This window comes from Eumetopias jubatus, unplaced genomic scaffold (genome assembly GCF_037043125.1).
Source record: "Eumetopias jubatus isolate StellerSeaLion01/CBP00866 unplaced genomic scaffold, mEumJub1_p1.0 scaffold_6, whole genome shotgun sequence".
NCBI lineage: Eukaryota > Metazoa > Chordata > Mammalia > Carnivora > Otariidae > Eumetopias > Eumetopias jubatus.
The window spans coordinates 95,454,065-95,472,714 of NW_028274812.1; the positions used below are offsets into that span (position 1 = coordinate 95,454,065).

The following is an 18,650-nucleotide window of genomic DNA, read 5'->3' on the forward strand; positions in this document are numbered from 1 at the left end:
AGGGAAGACTGTCATATTCAAATTACACCACGCTCTCTCTATATTAATGTTACATGTCAGAGTATAGTAAATATTTAAATAGCAACAGGTGCTTGGACTACTCATCACACAACACTCCATGCCAGCAACTAAATCTCTGAAACTAAAGATGACTTCTTAAGCTCACTCTTTTGTAATCAGAAATGTAGACATTTAGGATAAACACAGAAGGCCCGGGAAAACTTTTAAGTGTCCTAGGAGATGCTCTCTAGGCTAGCTCTTAATATAGAGATACTAAAAAAGCCCCAGTGCGTTCCCGAAGGAAATTAAAGTTTTGTTTTTGGTGCTAGAGTTTTCCTTATGAATTATGTTGCATCACATCTTTAAACTATATATTAGGTATTTAAATTTCGTATTATTATTTTTTAGCTAGGTGCTGTGATTTAAGCCTTCCATGACTGCTCATGTAGTTGGTTCGCTCTTATGAAGCAGTTAGCTTGGGCCTCAATTTTAACCTGATGGGGTTTATGTTCCTAGTTTGATGTCCAGAAGTTGCGCATCTACTGTAACCCAGAACAGAACAACCGAGAGACAGCATGCGAGATTCCTGGATTTGTGAGTAGGATGGAATCTTCCTCCCAAGTGTTTCCTTCAGTACTTTCAGAGCAATAAATAAAAGTCATATAATATGTGAGGCTTAATTTAATATACAGAGTTAATTTCTTTGTTGTCAGTGCAATTAAAGTTACATTGATTAAAACATACTTTGATGTTCATAATTGAAATAAAATGATAATGTATCACTGTACAAGTGTGAGTGGAGGAGCACAAGGAAATGTTTTCTTCACACCTCGGAGTGTGATGTTTGCGGTACTCAAGTGAAGCAGGACTGGACCTGCTCTAGGAAAGTCTAGGATTCTTTGAATATCCAGAGTATCTGGAGTGTCAAATACATTTCTATACTTAATTAAATGTGTGGACAGAATACCCCATACAGCACAATTCTAAAGAATAGGAAGTGATTCATTTTCCTGTTCACCAACATGTTTTCTCAAACCATAATGAATATACAGGTTTCTTTTTGTTTTTGTTACCTAAGGAAGATTTTCTTGTATTTCAAGGATATAGTAACTTTCCATTTATGTGGCTATTTTCATTAATGTGTTAGGAGGAAAAAATTATAAGCTAAAATGTTAGAGTCTGATAATATATGTGTGCTTGTGTGTGTGTGTGTGTGTGTGTGTGTGTGTGTGTGTGGTCCTTTTTCCCTAGGGCAAAAAAAAAGGTATATTTTTGTAATGCAAATAAGATAGGATGTTTTAAACTTTTTACAGTGTGGATTCCCAGTGACCTTTGAGCTCATGTCATAGTTCTTTTAGTTTGTAAAGTCATACTACCATCATCTTCTTTTTTTCCTATCAAACTGAATAACCTACAAATCTACATGTTCTGAAAACTTGAGGACGTAGGGTAGTATGTTTAAATGCTCTATAATAATATCAACCATGGAACCTTTTAGAAATGATTCATTTCGTGGTCTTTTAGAGAGGTAATTGTTTAAACACTCTAACTTTTATTTTAGATACTTATAACTTGAAATACAGTCCTCTAATCTCTCCTAAAAGTATTAATATGTGATTACATTCTGAGAGTCCATTTTATATACTTTATTTATTGATATTTCTGCCTTAATTTTATGACCATTAGCCTCCCACATCATAAAAGCACAAGAATAGATAGTGGATTTTGAGTTCTGACATTCACTTTTTTTTGTGTTTTTATGTCTCCTTCCTTACTTTCAGGTGTGACTTCATGTAGCTTACCTTTTGCATCTTTATTCCCACTTTCCCATTTTCTGATCTAATTTTTATTGTCTGGAAAGATTATTAACCTTTTTAAAATCGTGTATTACTCAGTAAGAAGCAAATTGTTTAGTGAGGAGGTCTCCTAAAGTAAAATGCAGAAAATTTAATGCATGGAATTTGTGACTTTCTTAGATATGTTTTGGCTTTTTCCTCTGGTTTTCATATGACTTCCAGAAAGTTCAAAAGAGCATATAAATTTCACCCTGGCGTATTTTTGCTCCTGCGTGGCCATTACACCAAGCAGCTTTGGCATTTCCATTTTCTCATTCTGCTCTTCATTGTTGTTCATGTCCTTACTTTATTCTACTGTAAATGTCATTATAACGTGTATTAATGTCATTTTTTTAGGACATTTGCACGTACATGTTTTAGTTCTTGCTGGTTTTGATACTTCATGTATCTAGAACCTGGACAATAAAATATCTATAAATTAGGAAGATAATTTAGAAATTTAAAAGCGTCCTTTAAAACACATTCATTGTTGTTTTTCTTTCAGAATGGTGAGGTAGGCCTGGAAACTATTATTCTCCTTAAGGTAATATTTGTATTGTGGGACTGTTTAGCTTCCTTCCATCAACTGTAAGTACATTAAACAAATAGAACTCATTTTTATGTAGTCTGCATTTAGTTTTCATAGCTTTTTGTGATTCAGAAGTTCTTAATGGATTGTGCTAAATAAAATTGGAAAGCAGATGTAAGATATCTTTACAGTGTCATAAAGACATGCAGACACCTACACATATGTACATATAGATATACATGTGTCTTTCCATGTTTGTTGTTGATTTCTGTTTTTGTCTCTGTAGTGCCTCAATGGTCCCAGTGATGTAGGTTCAACCCCAGCTCCCTGTTTCTGTCCTCCAGGAAAGCCAGGACTACAAGGCCCCAAAGTGAGTCATACCGAACTTGCTTTTTTTCTTTTTTTTTGGTTAAAACACACAAGAGCTGAGCAAATGCACAAAATTCCTAGTCACCACTAACGCTATTGTGAAATTTCTACGTAATGCCTTAGAACAGTTTAAAACCTTAGTTTTAGTGATTTTTTTTAAAAAAGTGTATTCCAGGGGCGCCTGGGTGGCTCAGATGGTTAAGCGTCTGCCTTCAGCTCAGGTCGTGATCCCGGGGTCCTGGGATCGAGTCCCGAATCGGGCTCCCTGCTCTGCGGGGAGCCTGCTTCTCCCTCTGCTTCGCTCTCTCTCTCTCCCTCTGTCTCTCATGAATAAATAAATAAAATCTTTAAAAAAAATTAAAAAAAATAAAAAAGTGTATTCCAATCTATACTTGCTTTTGAACCTAGAACTGATACCCTTGGCCCACAGTAAAGTGAGGGAGGGGAGTGTTATTAATTTATTTGCTGGTTTATCTTTTTTTCCCCAAACACTGCTGCCAAATTCCCAGAATGATACCTCCTTACAACCTCATAAAAAAATGAAGCAATGGCATTTGTTGAGATATGTTTCTAAATCCTTAGTTTGTCAAAATGATTCTCAGAAAAATAAAATAGAAATATTAAAGTTGATTTCAGTGTTATGTTTGGTTTTGGTGTCTAATTCTAAAAATAGAGGCATATATATCAATTTTACTTAATCATGTAATAATTACTTTTAGGGAGTATGTTCTCTTATTAGTCTTGTTCATATATGCACGTGTTCCACTTGTATCTATTAATTTATGTGTATAGAGTTTGTGTATATAAACATTTACATAGTTGTGTATACATTTTTATATGATTGGAGCCATGATGTGCATGCCATTTTATAACTAGTTTTTTTTATATAACTAAATAATCTGAATATGTTTCTATGCTATTAAGTATGAATGACTGTTTTTAAGTTGATACTTACTGTGGGATCACTTAGACCCGGGTTGATACTGAGATATTAAGTGGTTTGTCTGCTATACATAAATCTTGCTCATTGTTTTTTTTTAGGATTTATTTACTTATATTAGAGCTTGAATAAGTTGGGGGGAGGGGCTGAAAGAGAGTGAGAATCTTAAGTAGGCTCCTTGCCAAGTACTCAGCCCAACACAGGGCTTGATCTCACGACCCTGAGATCATGACCTGAGCCAAAAACAAGAGTTGTTCACTTAACTGACTGAGCCACCCAGGCGGTCCTAAATCTTATTCATTTAATATTATCTTAAAATACCGTACTTAGATAAAAATAATGTCTAACTTGGAAGCAGATATGACTCCCTAGCCAAAAAGCGTGTTTTATGTATTCATCATTTATTGCTTGAGGTGTCCAAGCAATAATTACTAATTTTTGTTAACTATGAATTGTAATGTTCATTTAGATAGAATTTCCTTAGTGTTTCAGTCACCATGACTGAAAAATTTAGCTTTTAAACTGCTCATCTAAGATAATTTGTTTCCTCCCATCTTTCATGCATGTTTCTCCCCTCCATTTTTTTTTAATTTAAATTCAATTAGCCAACATATAGTACATCAGTAGTTTCTGATGTAGCATTCAATGATTCATCAGTTGCATATAACACCCAGTTATGCTCATCATATTTTTATGTGATAGCTCATGACCTACTTTAGGCCTCGCATTAAAATCAAGAAATGTAATTTAAAAAATAAAAGTATATATTATTTCATTCAAAGTAAATCTATTTGGCTGGGAATTTGATTTCAGTATATTAAAATCAATTTACTATTATAAACTATTTTTAGATTGCATTTAGGAAAGTTAATCCAGGTGTTTTTTGTTCTCTAGTTAAAGCAACTGCCATGTTATTTTGGGTGCCTTGACATAAAGAAGAAATGCCTATAGGATACTCCTGGGAGAATACACCTTGTAAGACAACTTGGTGTGATCTACCAGCAGACTTCTTTTTAAAAAATATATATTTATATACACATATATCTACACACATCTATACGCACGCACACACACACACACACAGTTTATTCCACTTGGAATATTATACATAAAAATGATTTGATCTGTAAGAGATATAATATGAAAATCAGGTGCACATAATGTCTGACCTCTCAAAGCCCCGCATGCTTTTCTGACTCCCAGGGAGGTTCAGATCACCCCCAGGATCTCTAAAAGGCTGTTTACTTTTGGGGAGGCATCAGATACATCTGATGTTTTCTGAATCTTTACTAGTGGTCTATTAGGTGTCTTGAAGTGACATCAATTTTTATTCATGTATGTTCCTACAGCAGATTCTTAGCACACCTTTTGTCTTCTCTGGTCAAGCCTCTGATATCGAGTATTTCCAAGTGTCATGTGTTCCTCATTTTCATTTTCTTTTTTTTTTCTTAGTCATAATCTCACGCTATTGCCACCTACTACTTTAAGTGAAATTGCAGTTTTCCACCAATCTTCAAATTGGCGTGGCTTCTTGATCTGCTTTCCATTTTCTTCAGAAAATCTGGCTGGAGGACAGGAACACACACACACACACTCACTCACTCACTCACTCACTCACTCACTCACTCACTCTTCCATCCTTTTAGGGCTCTTTCCCCTGGAGGTGGTTCCTTACGCACATCAGGGACCTGTATGTGAAAAACAGAATCCCTAGCAACACTCTGAGTTGTATTTCCTTTAGACAATTTCTGGCTTGGGGAATTAACAGGGTTTTAATTAGATTAGCAGAACTGGAACTAAAATAGATGAAGCCATTTTCCTATAGATCCAACTGAGGCTTATTGGCCTCAGTTTTTTGTTAGATGCTCTCTGGAAAGTTTTACAGATGTCCATCAAACAAAGTTACCTGTGAAGAACAGATCTCGTCTTCCTGTTAACCAGAAATAGAGTTCTGGGAGCCGAGAGTTGAGTCCTCAGACTGAAACAGGAGAAATTGCTGTGTGGATAGGGGGGTCAGTGCTTATTCAAAGATAAACTCATCTGTTTAAAATTCTCTGAGTTCCCCAAAGATATGACAACCCTATTGGAAAAACAGGTCAAAATAACTCTGGTTTCCTATACTTAGACTTACTTACCATGGCATTATAACTCTACAACAGGCATAGAAATATATATATTACTGGATTATGAGTTCCTTGAAGAAGAGCTAATTCATTTTGTATCCTTAATATCAAACATAGGGAGTGATTAAATTAATAAATCTGTTGGAATACTTTATATGTGCAAGCAGTTCACAATGAAGTTTAATACAAACTAAATTGTCCTTTGGAATTCCAATGTCTAACACAGTGCTTAATGGTAATAATTTTTTATTTAATGAATTATAAAATCATTGATTCACCCCTTTTCCCAGTTAACCTATATGGGATGCCTTTGTTGTGATATGAAAGATCCAGGCAATCCCCAATTTACAAACCCCCCTTTCAAAGGACCTTTTCATGTGAATGGCAACTTCTTCCCCCCACTTCAGTAGTAGGAACCTTTGTGGGGACAAACTCCCCATATTTGATCTAACCTTGATGTTAGATCTATTGTTTCTGAAGTGGAAAGAAGGCGTTTTTTCTTCTTTTTAGGAAGGAACAATTTCTTACAAATCCTTTTCTCTGAAATACCACCCTCTCTATCACTGTATCTCTGTTGATTTCCTTTGTTTCACCCTCCAGATACCACCCTTAGAGATTCATTCAGGCTATCAAAGTATCCTCTGTTTAAAATACAAAAGCCTTTGGAAAATTACAGGGGCCACTGGGCATTCACATTTTCATGTTAATTTTCCCAGACTAAGTGGATTCCTTCTAGCCTGAGAGAGTGGGTGTTTGAGTTTTGAGGGAGGGAAGAGCATGGTTTAGGAAAAGGGAATAGGTCTTAGGTCAGATACTCCTGCAGAGTCCGGAGGGTAGAATGAAGGCACAAGGAGTTTTGAGAAGAGAGCTTGAACACATGGGATTTGGGCCTAGGTGAAGAGTTCCAAAGACATTTGTTTTAGATGAGCAACCGAAAATATCAGCTTGCTTTTGCAAGCACAAGTGTTTCTTACTTTGATTATTCATATTGACACTACTTGAGAGGCCATATTCAGAGATGTTTCAGCTTAGTCCATGACATTGCCACTCCTGTCAACAACTCAAAAATCCTGTGGCACAAGTTCAATTCAACATATGTAAGTACTGCTTTTCAGCTGAACACATAGTTTTTAAAATTCAAAATGTGCAAATGTTTCAACTAAATTAGAAGAAAGTGGATTGGGAATTTAGTCACAATTGTACAATAATAGGTCCTATGTCTCATTTAATGTATTTGGAAATTGTTTTCTGTATTAAGTTTGCTAACAGTCCCCAGGTCTGGTTCTAATAAGTGTATACATTTTAACGTGGGCAGGGATAGTAGTGTTTAGGAGCATGGACTCTGGAGCTGAATTGGCTGAGTTCAAGTGTCATCTCCACTACTGCGGTGTGACCTTGAACAAGTGACTTACACTTCTGGGGCCTCAGTTTTCCTATATAAAAAATGAGAATAATAAAATTACTTCATGGGATTATGATGAGGATTAAGTAACTTAGCAGTGCTTAACATATAATAAACAGTCAAGATAGAGCATTGACTTTTATTACAGTAATACAATTGAATTTTTATTCTGATTGGTCTTCTCTCAAAAATTAGTGTCTGTCTTTATTTTCCCAATTTTATGGAAACAACACCAAACCTTCCTCAGTTTTTGCAAATAAATCAATAGGGCAATAGTCAGAATAACCAGTAAAACCTACCAGCAATAATAGAACCTGCAAAAGAGATTATTTTCCCTCTTGGGGCTGTTCACCAATGTTATGGTCCTTTTGATGTCACATTGGATTTATCTTGTGAGTGATTTTTTTTTTTTTTTTGTCTTGGAAGCTTAGTTTCTATTTATTTAAAATGTTAATATGTTTTGTATTTTGATGCAGTGTTAAAACACAAATTTCGTTTCTTCTTTTACCAAAGCTGTGTTCCAGCTTCATCACAGTAGACGATAAACCCTCTCAGATACTTTTGATATACTAGATTTTGCTGATAATAATACTCTGCAAGTAAAGGGGGTCATTAACAGGAAATATGATTTAAAATAAATCAATCCACCAATAGTTATTGAATCCCTACTTGATACGCAGCATTATCAACCCTTCCCACCCCCTCAAAAAAGGGAGAAAATAAAGACTCTGTTTTCAAGAAGTTTCAATCCAAATGGTAAATGAAGACTAATCAAGGGAAAACTGAGAAAACTGCTTATGAATAAGGGATCAGTGATAGGAGCTGTTATAGCATTTCAGTAGAAAAAGACATCAAGGGAAAAAGGAATAATGGATTCTTAAGTGGAAAAGGAAGAAAAAGTTCCTGTCAGGGGAAGAAAAGATGGAATCTGCTGAAAGATAGCAAGTGCCTGGGTGGCTCAGTCATTGTCTCTGCCTTTGGCTCAGGTCATGATCCCAGGGTCCTGGGATTGAGCCCTGCATTGAACTCCCTGCTCAGCGGGAAGCCTGCTCCTCCCTCTCCCACTCCTCCTGCTTGTGTTCCCTCTCTCAACGTGTCTCTCTCTCTCTGTCAAATAAGTAAATAAATAAAATCTTTAAAAAAAAAGATAGCGAGTCCAATTTGAACAGGGATAAAGGATGGCAGAGAGGCTAGAGATTAAGGTGGATCCTCTCAAAATAAGAGAAAAACTCCAACTCCCTAGAGAACCAGAATGTTACTCCTTATTGCCCAGCTAACACTGGAAGTCCTTGGGTTAGAACTATAAATTCTGTTTCTTCAGCAAGACAGAATATGTTTCAGCATAATATTTCTCCCTGGATTTACACTGTTCTTTCTCTATTTCTTTTAAAAATAACATTTCCTGGGCGCCTGGGTGGCTCAGTTGGTTAAGCGACTGCCTTGGGCTCAGGTCATGATCCTGGAGTCCCCGGATCGAGTCCCGCATCGGGCTCCCTGCTCAGCAGGGAGTCTGCTTCTCCCTCTGACCCTCTTCCCTCTTGTGCTCTCTCTCTATCTCATTTTCTCTCTCAAATAAATAAATAAAATCTATAAAAAAAAAATTAAAAAAAAAAAAAACATTTCCTTTCTTCTCAGCCCTTCCCCATGCTTTGTCTCTTGGGCAGCTCCTAAGTGAAAAGCCCAACCCCCATTCATTGGCCACTTAATAGAGTTCACATAGTTCTTTCCATTTTTCCTGTTATGTTTCAGGAACAACTCTCTGTAGCCAGTAACCTGAAGTAGTATTTCAGATCTTCAGATTTGGCTCTGTGAAAGTACCCTTAGTTTTGGTCTTTAGTTAATTTATAATTATTGGGGTCCTGTGTGAATGGGTTCTTAATGCAAATAATGACTTATTGAACTGAAATCAGCTGCCTTGCCTCTGTGCAGAAGTTTACTGGTACTGATGGCTGAGACTTCATGTTTTTAAGCAAGATGCCCCGTGTGGGTCTCATGGATTCAGCAATAGATTAATATATTAATTTTGAAGTATTTTTTAGAATTATACAACACCCTCACCTCATGAAAAATGTTGCTTTCATTGCTTTTTTCATGGGTGATGACTATCCGAACGGTCAGTATTGGCCATGGGGCAACATACTAGAGTTTCATAGAATGTGCCTTGGCTAATTGTCATATTGTATGGTTTAATGTTCTTTGGACATCCTTGGTTTGTGGGGGGCAAAGGTCATTTCTTAATTTCTTAGTCCCTGTGTTCAAGGACTATGGGGGTTGGGCAGAGTTGTCTGGCTTGGGCCTCACTCTCATGTAAATACTCAGAGTTAAAAATTTTAACATTATGTTAAATAAAGTTATAAATAGAGGCAAAGAGACACATCGGCTAGAATAAAAGAAATGACTGTCATGCAGCTTTAAACTTGAGTCCTATGTGTAAGATCATATAGCCTGTGGACTTTTTTAAATAAATGATTGCAAATTGAATTATTACATCATAGGTCATTGATATCTGTCCTGTAATGCTGAGAATAGAATTAAGTCTAAATAGAAGAGAATTATGAGAGAAAAATGGCTGGCATTGAGACCATATTTGCTACAGCACTTCAGAATTCTAAAACTGTATCCTGACATAAATATTGACATTTTACATTGGTGAAGAGTACGTTACTTGTTATACCTGGTGTGCTCACAGAAATAAATCATTGAAAATTTTATGTAATAAAAAGCCTTTATTTGGTAAAGTGGGCATTTAAAATATGCCATTACTTTTCTAACCCTATTTTGGGATGTCTCTTGTTGTTGTTGTTGTTCTTCCTTCTTCTTCCTCCTCCTTTCTTCTTTCTTCTTCTTAAATATACAAAGAGCTACAAATCATGGAATTAGCTTGAACCTTGAAGGGCTCTGACAGCAGCAGTGTGGTTGGTTGTTTTGGACTGAGAATTTTTTTTTCCTTTCTAGGGTGAACCTGGACAGCCTGGGAACCCTGGCTACCCTGGACAATCTGGTCAAGATGGTAAGCCTGTGAGTACTGAAAGCTTAGTCATCTCCAGTACTGGGATTATGGTGTCAAAGTAGAAATTGCCCTGGGCTAAGTTAAACAGGCAAAGGAGACTTTACTTAAGACTACTGTAATAGGGAGAGATTGAACTCCACTCACTGAAACAAAGAAATGGAGGGTTCTTGAGTACTGGCGGGAGCTAGTGGAAAAGTACTGGAGGACTTCAGGCTGTTGATCAATGGGATGGAGCAAATTGAGTTATCCTGAGTTTGGCACATGTTTTCCTCTGTGATTAGGCCATCTGTCTTTGCTAACTGGCACTCACCAAAGTTAGGGTTCTACCATCTCACAGAGACTGGAAGATCTGGGTACTTATCTTTCTGGATGATTGTATTTCAAAGGGGTGGCTCCTAGGTCCTTGAGAAAGACATTCCTTGCTAGTTGTAAAACTGAGAAGAAGCTTTTAAAAAGGTTTGCCACTCAAAGGGTCAGAGAAAGAATTTATAATTACAAATTTTCTGGAGTGAATGCTCTAAGAAAAGGGAGATCAGGGGCTTAGAATCAGGGAGAAGCCTGACTGAAGTTTACTTAAACAGAAGAGAACATTAAGCCTGGCTTGGTCAATAGAACCAGCGTTCTAGTCACTTAATAGGCGAGTTACTCCAAAATTGCATACATCTTTGTTACATTGAAGAAGTTGTCCAGTGAGTATTGATGAATAGCTAGGTTCAGAAATCTTTATTTTTTCCCTTCATGTCTATGAAAGTTTTCAAAAAAAATCTTTTTAAAAGGGATATTTCCTAAGGACATAGATGCACTAGAATATACTTATAATCTGAAAAAACTAATATCCTCCAAGTTTCAAGAGAACTTTAAGGACATTTTTGAATTAAGGAAATATAAAGCAAATCTACTTGAAGGCATTCTAGGCAAATATTTTCAGGTAGTTCAGCTCTCAACATGTTTATAACAGTAAATAAACATTAGGAATTTGCCTTTAAATGTTAAATAATTGTCACCAAAAAAGTATCTCCTAAGAGTCTTTCTTTTAAGAGGGAGAGTGGGGAGGGGCAGAGAGAGAGAGAATCTTAAACAGGCTCCATGCTCCGTGTGGAGCCTGATGCAGGGCTTGATCTCACAACCCTGGGATCATGACCTGAGCTGAAATCAAGAGTTGGATGCTTAACTGACTGAAGCACCCAGGTACCCCTAAGGGATTTTCTTTATCATGAGACATTAACCTCTTGCCATGAAAGATGGAAAGGTTTGTATTGTGAGTCAGTAATGTTTAAGGAATGAAGGAACCACAGCCTAATGGTTAAACCATCAGTACCCCAACCATCACTCTACAGGAGCTTGTTATTCCCTGAGAGAGGTTTGCTGACAGACTTAATACAAAAATACAGCCAACTTTTGAAGAAGTAGTGAAGTGTTGCAGCCTTTTATGCCAGTGTTGTGTGGGAAAAGTGTTAAATATACAGGTGAACCTCTCTAGAGAGAGACTGTCAAAGAAGGGAGTCTGAAGAGGGCACAAGATGGTGACCAAACGAAGCTGTGGAGAGCTGAGGAGCTGCTGGGCGATTGGGGCAGCACTGCTCAACAGACCCACCTGAATACGTTCTACATGTGATGGCAATGGTTTTGGGAATTTTGGGATAGGAAATGACTTGGCCTGGATTATGTTTTAGAAAGATACATATAAATATCAGGTGGAGAGTAGAACATGTAGGGCAAGAGTGGAAGCAGGTTATTTCACAGTTCTGAGGGAGAAGTAAAAGTGTCTTGGACTAGAGCGACGTGGTGAAAGGGAAGATAAGTGGTAGTATTCTGGATTGTTTTTTAATGTAAAGCTGGACAGAAGTGTGTCAAATTAGATGTGGGGCGTGAGAGAAAGAGGGAAAACTCAGAGGGTCTCTGGGTGAACAGCTTGCTGAACTGGACAGCAGTGGAGGAGAATGCCTTATTGTCTTCTGGGATGCCCCTAGTGTCCCCTAGGATGCTGGAGAGAGGAATCTTGAGTTCAAGAATATATTTGAGAACGAAAATACACAGTTGGGACTCCTTAGCATGTAGATTGACCTATCTAAAGCCACCAGAGTGGATGAGATCATTTAGCGAGTAATCACAGATAAGTGGAGAAGGGAAGGGGGCGATGGACTGAACCTCGGGCTGCCTTCAGAAGAAAAAGAGGATGAGGATGCAGCCAAGGAAATTGGGAAAGAAAGACCAGGTGAAGTGGGAGGAAGACCAGGAGCGGGTTCCATCCAGGAGCCTGGTGAAGAAAGCATTTTGAGAAGGCGGTGCTCAGTTGTGTCTTTGTTACTAAGACGCTGAGAAAAATGGGCTCTGTGCCTAGACCACTGGATTTACTATATGGCAGTATTGAGGCCCGTGACAAATGGGGTTTGCAGAGGGTGGGTATAAAAGCTGGCTTGAAATGGGTTCAAGAGACAGTGTGAGAGAAAACGATGACTGAATAGTGGAAGCTTTTTCTGAGGGGTAGAATGAGGATCCGATAAATAGAGCAGGTGCATGGTTAGTGTGTGGGATAAAAGGAGGGTCTTTTAAAAGATGGGAAGTGTTATAACATGGTTTTATGATGATGAAAATGAGCAGAAGGGGAAAAAAATCAATGATTTGGGAGATAAAGGATATTTGCAGGAAGAAAATCCTTAGGTAGGTGGGAAGGCATTGGTATAGTATGGACAGTTGAACCTTTATGTGGGGTAGAAGGCCAAGCTGATAAGGACAGAAGTGGCCAGGTGGTGATTTGCAGGAAAGAAGATGAAAAATTTATCATCAGATTGCTTCTATTTGAATTGAATGAAACGAATAGGTTCTAAATTAACATCTCCTCTTTGCCTTTATCCTTAACTCTTGTTACCCGCCAGTATTTTCCGTGTGGTTCCTTTTATCCCAGCCTTTTCTCACTTTAACTTAAAAGTGTCATGTGACTTGGTTGCATTCCCTCACTGCACTCCTTAGTCCCACTGAAGATCCTGCCTGAGACCCTGTGTGAGTTGTCCCCTAATCATGCTGGGTGGGAGGCGTTTTATAAAGGTGACCCCTCCTCTGTCTGAAGACCCCTACCTTTCCTGGGACCTACTCTGTGTATTACTGGCAGCCATGGTGCTGTCCCACTCCAAGGCCAATACACATGACATGCTGCCTTGGTAATGAGACAGAGCTCCACTGACCACACTACTAAATTATTTGGGCTTTGGTCTTTTTTAGTGGTGAGAAGCCCTGGGCAGTATATGGAGGTGAGTGGTAAGAAAGCCCTTCACAGGCCATCAGCTCTAGTGTGCTTTTTTTTTTTTTTTTTTAATATTTTGCCATGAACAAAGTACTAGAAATTAGTTGTAATAAGCCTGATACAATAATCTTGGATATTACTCTATGACTTTTATTTCAGCTGTAACAGACTTGTTATCTCATCCTATTCAGTACACGTATATGTTTGGGTGCGTATAAGATTTTATGTATTAAATATAGGTATAGCTTTGTAGTACCTGATGTTAGATGTTAGATTATATTAGGCAATGTCTGATGTGAGAGAAAGAACAAAGAGAATAATGTCCACCTCCTAATATGAAGACCTGTGAATATGTTAGATTAGGAACTTTGCATATGTGATGAAATCAAGGATCTTGAGATGCAGAAATTATCCTGCAGAAATTTATCTGAGTGGCCCAGTAAAATCATAAGGATCCTTATAGGAGGGAGGCAGGAGCTTCTGAGTCAGAGGAGGAGATGTAATGACAGAAGCAGAGATCAGGATGAGGTGACCATGAGCCAAGGAATGTCTGCAGCATCCAGAAGCTGGTAAAGGGAAGGAACACATCTTCCCCTCGTACCTTTAGAAGGAATGCAGCCCCGTAAACATACTCCCTAAGACGATGTCGGATGTCTGACCTGCAGAATATGAGTGTGTGTTGTTTTAAGCCATTATGTGTGGGGTAATTTGTTACAGCAGCAATTAGAAACTGATTTCGCTAATATAAATCCTATTTACCCAAAGGTATGACTTTTTTTCCTAAGTGTCTCCCTTTCCCTCTTTCCTTTCTCTCTGTAGGAGATAGGAGGTTGGGTGTCCAGGCAGGAAGAGAAAGTGAGTCTGGGAGCCAGAACAGCTGAGGGTCATTAGTATGTGTCCAGGGCCAGTGCACAGCGGGAGTGGGAAGGTGTGGGTGGAGTCTCTGGCTGGCGATCGAAGCCATCTGGACCAAGGAAACTTGGATGGAACAATTCAAAGGGAATTCTGCTTTGTTTGGATTTGGTTCTGTGCAATCCCCTTCAATAAGCAGTCTGAATCTCTTTCACATTATAACCAGGCCAAGTCAACTGAAGCTTTAAATAGGAAATTATTCCACTCTGGAGAAATACTAATTTTCATAAGGAAAATGCCTTCAAACAAAATTAAAGAGCTATTTTCAAATTCTTCCCCTCCTTTCTCATTTCTTTATCAGTTAAATGATTTCTATCAGCACTATCTGAGCGTATTACTGTTTTGCTATTCTATCATTATAGAGAGAGAGGCAGGGGAAATATTTATATATCCTGCTAGATAATTCAGAGAAGTACTATTGGTAAAGGCATTATATTGTTACGACTTTGATATTTTTAAGAAGAAGGCCATATATGAAAACATATATTAGGACTCTTTTATGATTTTTGTAGAAGATTATATTTTTGTGGTGCTTGTTTCTCCCTGTTTTCTGTAATTATTAATTACTCTTCATGAACCAAAGTACTTCACTCAAACCAAAGCCCTGGCTGGTTGTTGGAGAGATCAGGGGTTGTTTTGCCTAATGCTTTGCTTTTGAAAGTTGCTTTGCTTTCGTGGGTCTCAGTTTCTTTGTTTGGGAAATGAGAAGGTGGTGCCAGATGAGGCCCAGGTTCTCTCCAATGCTAATTTTCTAAGATCCCATTAAAGCCATTGTATTTGCTAAGAGAGAAAGGTAAACTAGATTAGAACTGTCAGATTCTGGAGGTGATTTTCCATGTTATTGACCTTAGATGATTCTGGAAGACTGATACCACACTGCTACCAATAGACAGAAGTATAGAGTGGTCAGTGGGTCACACTCTGTGATGCAGTGCCTCTCTTTGTCCCCACCCCCCTCTGTGTACCCCTGTCTAGTCTAGAGATTCCAGAAAGTGGCTAGCTTTCTATGGATGGTTAAACCTTACAAAAGTGGTAGTCAATACAGCTGGGGAATTTCAAAGGTACATGATTTTATCAAACCACAAATAGAGAGGGTTGGGGCAGGTTAGTAGGAGATGAAGTTGTGTAGATAAGAGGGAGAAAGGAGGGGAGATTGAGTAGAGCTCTTTAGACCATTGTGATGACTTTGGCTTTTAGTTGGAGTGAACTCAGAAGCCACTGGAGGGTCTTGAATAAAGGATTGGGGTGATGTAACTTACATTTTTAAAAAATTACTCTGACTTCTGAGTTGAGAATAGATTTTAGGGCAATGAGGGCAAAAGCCAGGGAGATGAGTCCAGAGGCTCTTGAAATAATCCAGGAGCAAGATGATGGCAGTTAACATCAGGATGGTAAGTAGGGAGGTAAAGAGAAATGCTGACTTTTGGGGGGTATTTTGAAGTTGGAGCTGACAGGATTTGAGCAAGGGAAATCAAGAGTTTGGTTTAGGATATATTAAATTTTTGTCAGAAGGTCAAGTAGAGAATTTTTTATTATTATTAAGTAATCTCTACACCCTATGTGGGGCTCAAATCCACAACCCCAAGATCAAGGGTTGCATGTTCCACTGACTGAGCCAGCCAGGTGCCCCTGTTCGGGTAGAAATTTTAAGTGGTATTTGAATAAAGAAGTCTGACATTCAGAGTGAGTTCCTTTTTTGTAAATTGTCCTTTTTTGTCATTTACCCATTTTCTATATGAATGATAGTATTTTGAATGTTGATTAGTTGATTAGTAAGAGCTTCCTACACATTAAGAGAATTAGTCCTTTGACGTATATGTTGTAAATGTTTCTCCTAATTATTTTTTTGGGTTATAGTTTTGTTTTTAATTTTTAACAATGTAAAATTTTCTCACAATCAAAAGTTCTGTTATTTCTTCCAGTGTTCTTTTTTTTTGAATATTACTCTATTCATTTACTTAATTATGATTTTTAAGATTTTTAATTCTCGATTTCACTTTTGGAATTTATTTTGGCACTTGGGGAGATATGGAGATCCAAAAGGATTTGGCGAACTTGGAGAATGGCTACTCTAACATAGTGAAATTCAACCCAAATAAACGTATGGCTCTTACTTGTCTGGGACATGTTATTTAAATTTAACCTTGGTGAAAAGGGATCAGCATTTGTAATGGGGCTGCCTGAAAGGCTGATGCAATTTTTGGCATTGTTAGTAAATATATAACATCTATATTGAGCAAGATGACAGTCCTGCTTCTGAAGTGTTAGATTTGGTTTAGCCTGCTATACTTCAGGGATTTGTAGGCCTTGGATTTCATTTAGAAGGGAGAAATGGGGAGAGAGTAAGAACTCAGAAGAATGTCTGTCGCGGGAGAATTGACTGAACCTCGGGTATAATCCAAGCAAGAGATGCTGTTTTAAAATGGTAGAGAATGATGGTAGAGAATAGGAAGTAGAGGAAGAAAACTAGAAGTTAGGCTTGCAGAGTAAGCTTGACAGGAGGTGAATAATTAATAGTAGGACAATAGGACCCATGGGACAAGTTTTTATGTTTTCCTCCTTCGGACTCTTAACTGAATATGGTGCCAGTTGTGGACTCAACAGTTTAAGAGCTGTGGGGAATTTGGGGCTGAGTGCCATGAATTCAGATTAAGGCCTGGAAAATGGGGTACATGAGGTTACAAGCCAAAGGAATGGCTGTTATTTAGCTTGGAAAAGAGAATTGTAAGAGGTGGCTTAATGAAGTGTATGAAACATTTGTCTAGAGAAGGCAGTTTCTACCTGAGCTCTCACTTCACCTCATTTTGGATTCCTTTAGCAAAAAGCTTTATTGTCTCACTGTCTCCCGGTACCATAAAACACACACACAGACACACACACACACACACACACACACACACACATCCCTCATGAGAGGCTCACTGGTAGACTAAAATATGGACCATTTGCCTCAAATGAATTCTCTTACACTTGGGCAATTTATCTTTTCTATAACAAAATGTGATTTAAAACTTTTCTGTAAAGCTTACCTAGACAAAGCTTTGTCGACTAATTTTTCTCCAGCACTCCCCATGTGTAAATCTCATGTATGGATCTCTCCATGTTTTCCTCATGGGCCTCTTAAATAGGCTACTTATTTTTTATATAGTATGGATAGTATATATAATAACGATGTGTATGTAGATAGTACATAGTGTTATTTGTGTATTAAATTCTTCAAGGAATTGTTCCTCTGCACTGTGCTTCCTTCAGTGTTGCTTTGAACTTACTACTTCAGAAAGCTTCCCTGTCTACTCTTTACCTCCCATAGCATCTTTCTTAGAACTCAGCTCAGGTGTAATTTTACGTATATTATGGGATCTGTTAGTCAAGTAATTTGAGCAGACAGTTCAGGCATATATACTACTTGACTAACAGTTGGGTTAGGTGGCAAACAAACGAGTTTCTGTATTAGCTATACATGAAAAGACCAAGATTTATGAATATTTTTGGAATATAATTGTGTGGAGCTAGAAAGAGTGCCGATGGCAAGAAGAATCCACAGTGGACATTAAAAATATACACTTGATTTTGGTTACTTAGTTACCCTGGCTGTGTACTGAAGGGTATCTGTGGGAATTTTGGAAAACAGAAGAAAATTATGTAATAGAATAAACTTTGAATCACATTTTTACATTTCAAAAAGAAGAGTGACATCCAACATGATGTCTCTGGATTTTATTCTCATTTTTAGAGTTTAAAATACTTAAAGGAAATTGATCACTTAAGAAGATCTGTATATTGAGATTGGCAGGATAATTTATGGTCTGATTAGAATTGGGCTCAGAAGAGATTGTGAGCCTTGCACATTGGATGATTTTTATTTCCTTAATTTCCATTTCAGTGCTATACATCTTTCCTGGAGCATTGTAACTATGAATCATGGAGGAAAATTAAATTGATTCTGTATTCTTCAACCCTACAATTTGGCAGTGAGAATATTTTTTTCCTAAAAAATGACTCATTTACAAAGAGACGTTCTGTGAACATGGAAAAGACTTTACTGTCAGAAGTCTTGCACATGGGGCAGGGTGGATATTTAGATCTGCTAATAATTGCAAAATGGCAAAATTAATGTCAGACAGTATTGATCAAAGATCATGTAAAAATGGTACTCCCACTGGAAAACACAGAAGCTTGTGTATTAAGAAAAATAAAAACTCCATAAGCTCTATGGAAAGCTTATAATTTTTCCTGTTTCAGGGCATTTTTTCTTGTTTAAGTGTACCCTGCTATGAGTCAACCAGTGT

At 37.7% G+C, this 18,650-nt stretch overlaps 1 protein-coding gene across 3 annotated transcripts in view; it reads left to right on the forward strand.

Moving 5' to 3' along the window:
* The window catches only part of COL21A1 (collagen type XXI alpha 1 chain), a 137,945-nt gene that overhangs the window by 23,346 nt on the left and 95,949 nt on the right, over positions 1 to 18,650 (forward strand). Inside the window, exons 6-9 of one of the 3 annotated variants that reach the window (XM_028097801.2) lie at positions 517 to 594; positions 2,341 to 2,349; positions 2,651 to 2,734; positions 10,154 to 10,216. In XM_028097801.2, coding sequence (XP_027953602.1) covers positions 517 to 594; positions 2,341 to 2,349; positions 2,651 to 2,734; positions 10,154 to 10,216 — 234 coding nt within the window. Of the gene's footprint in view, positions 1 to 516; positions 595 to 2,340; positions 2,350 to 2,585; positions 2,735 to 10,153; positions 10,217 to 18,650 lie in introns of those variants that run through there. The other 2 variants (XM_028097802.2, XM_088024341.1) reach the window with 2 other exon arrangements.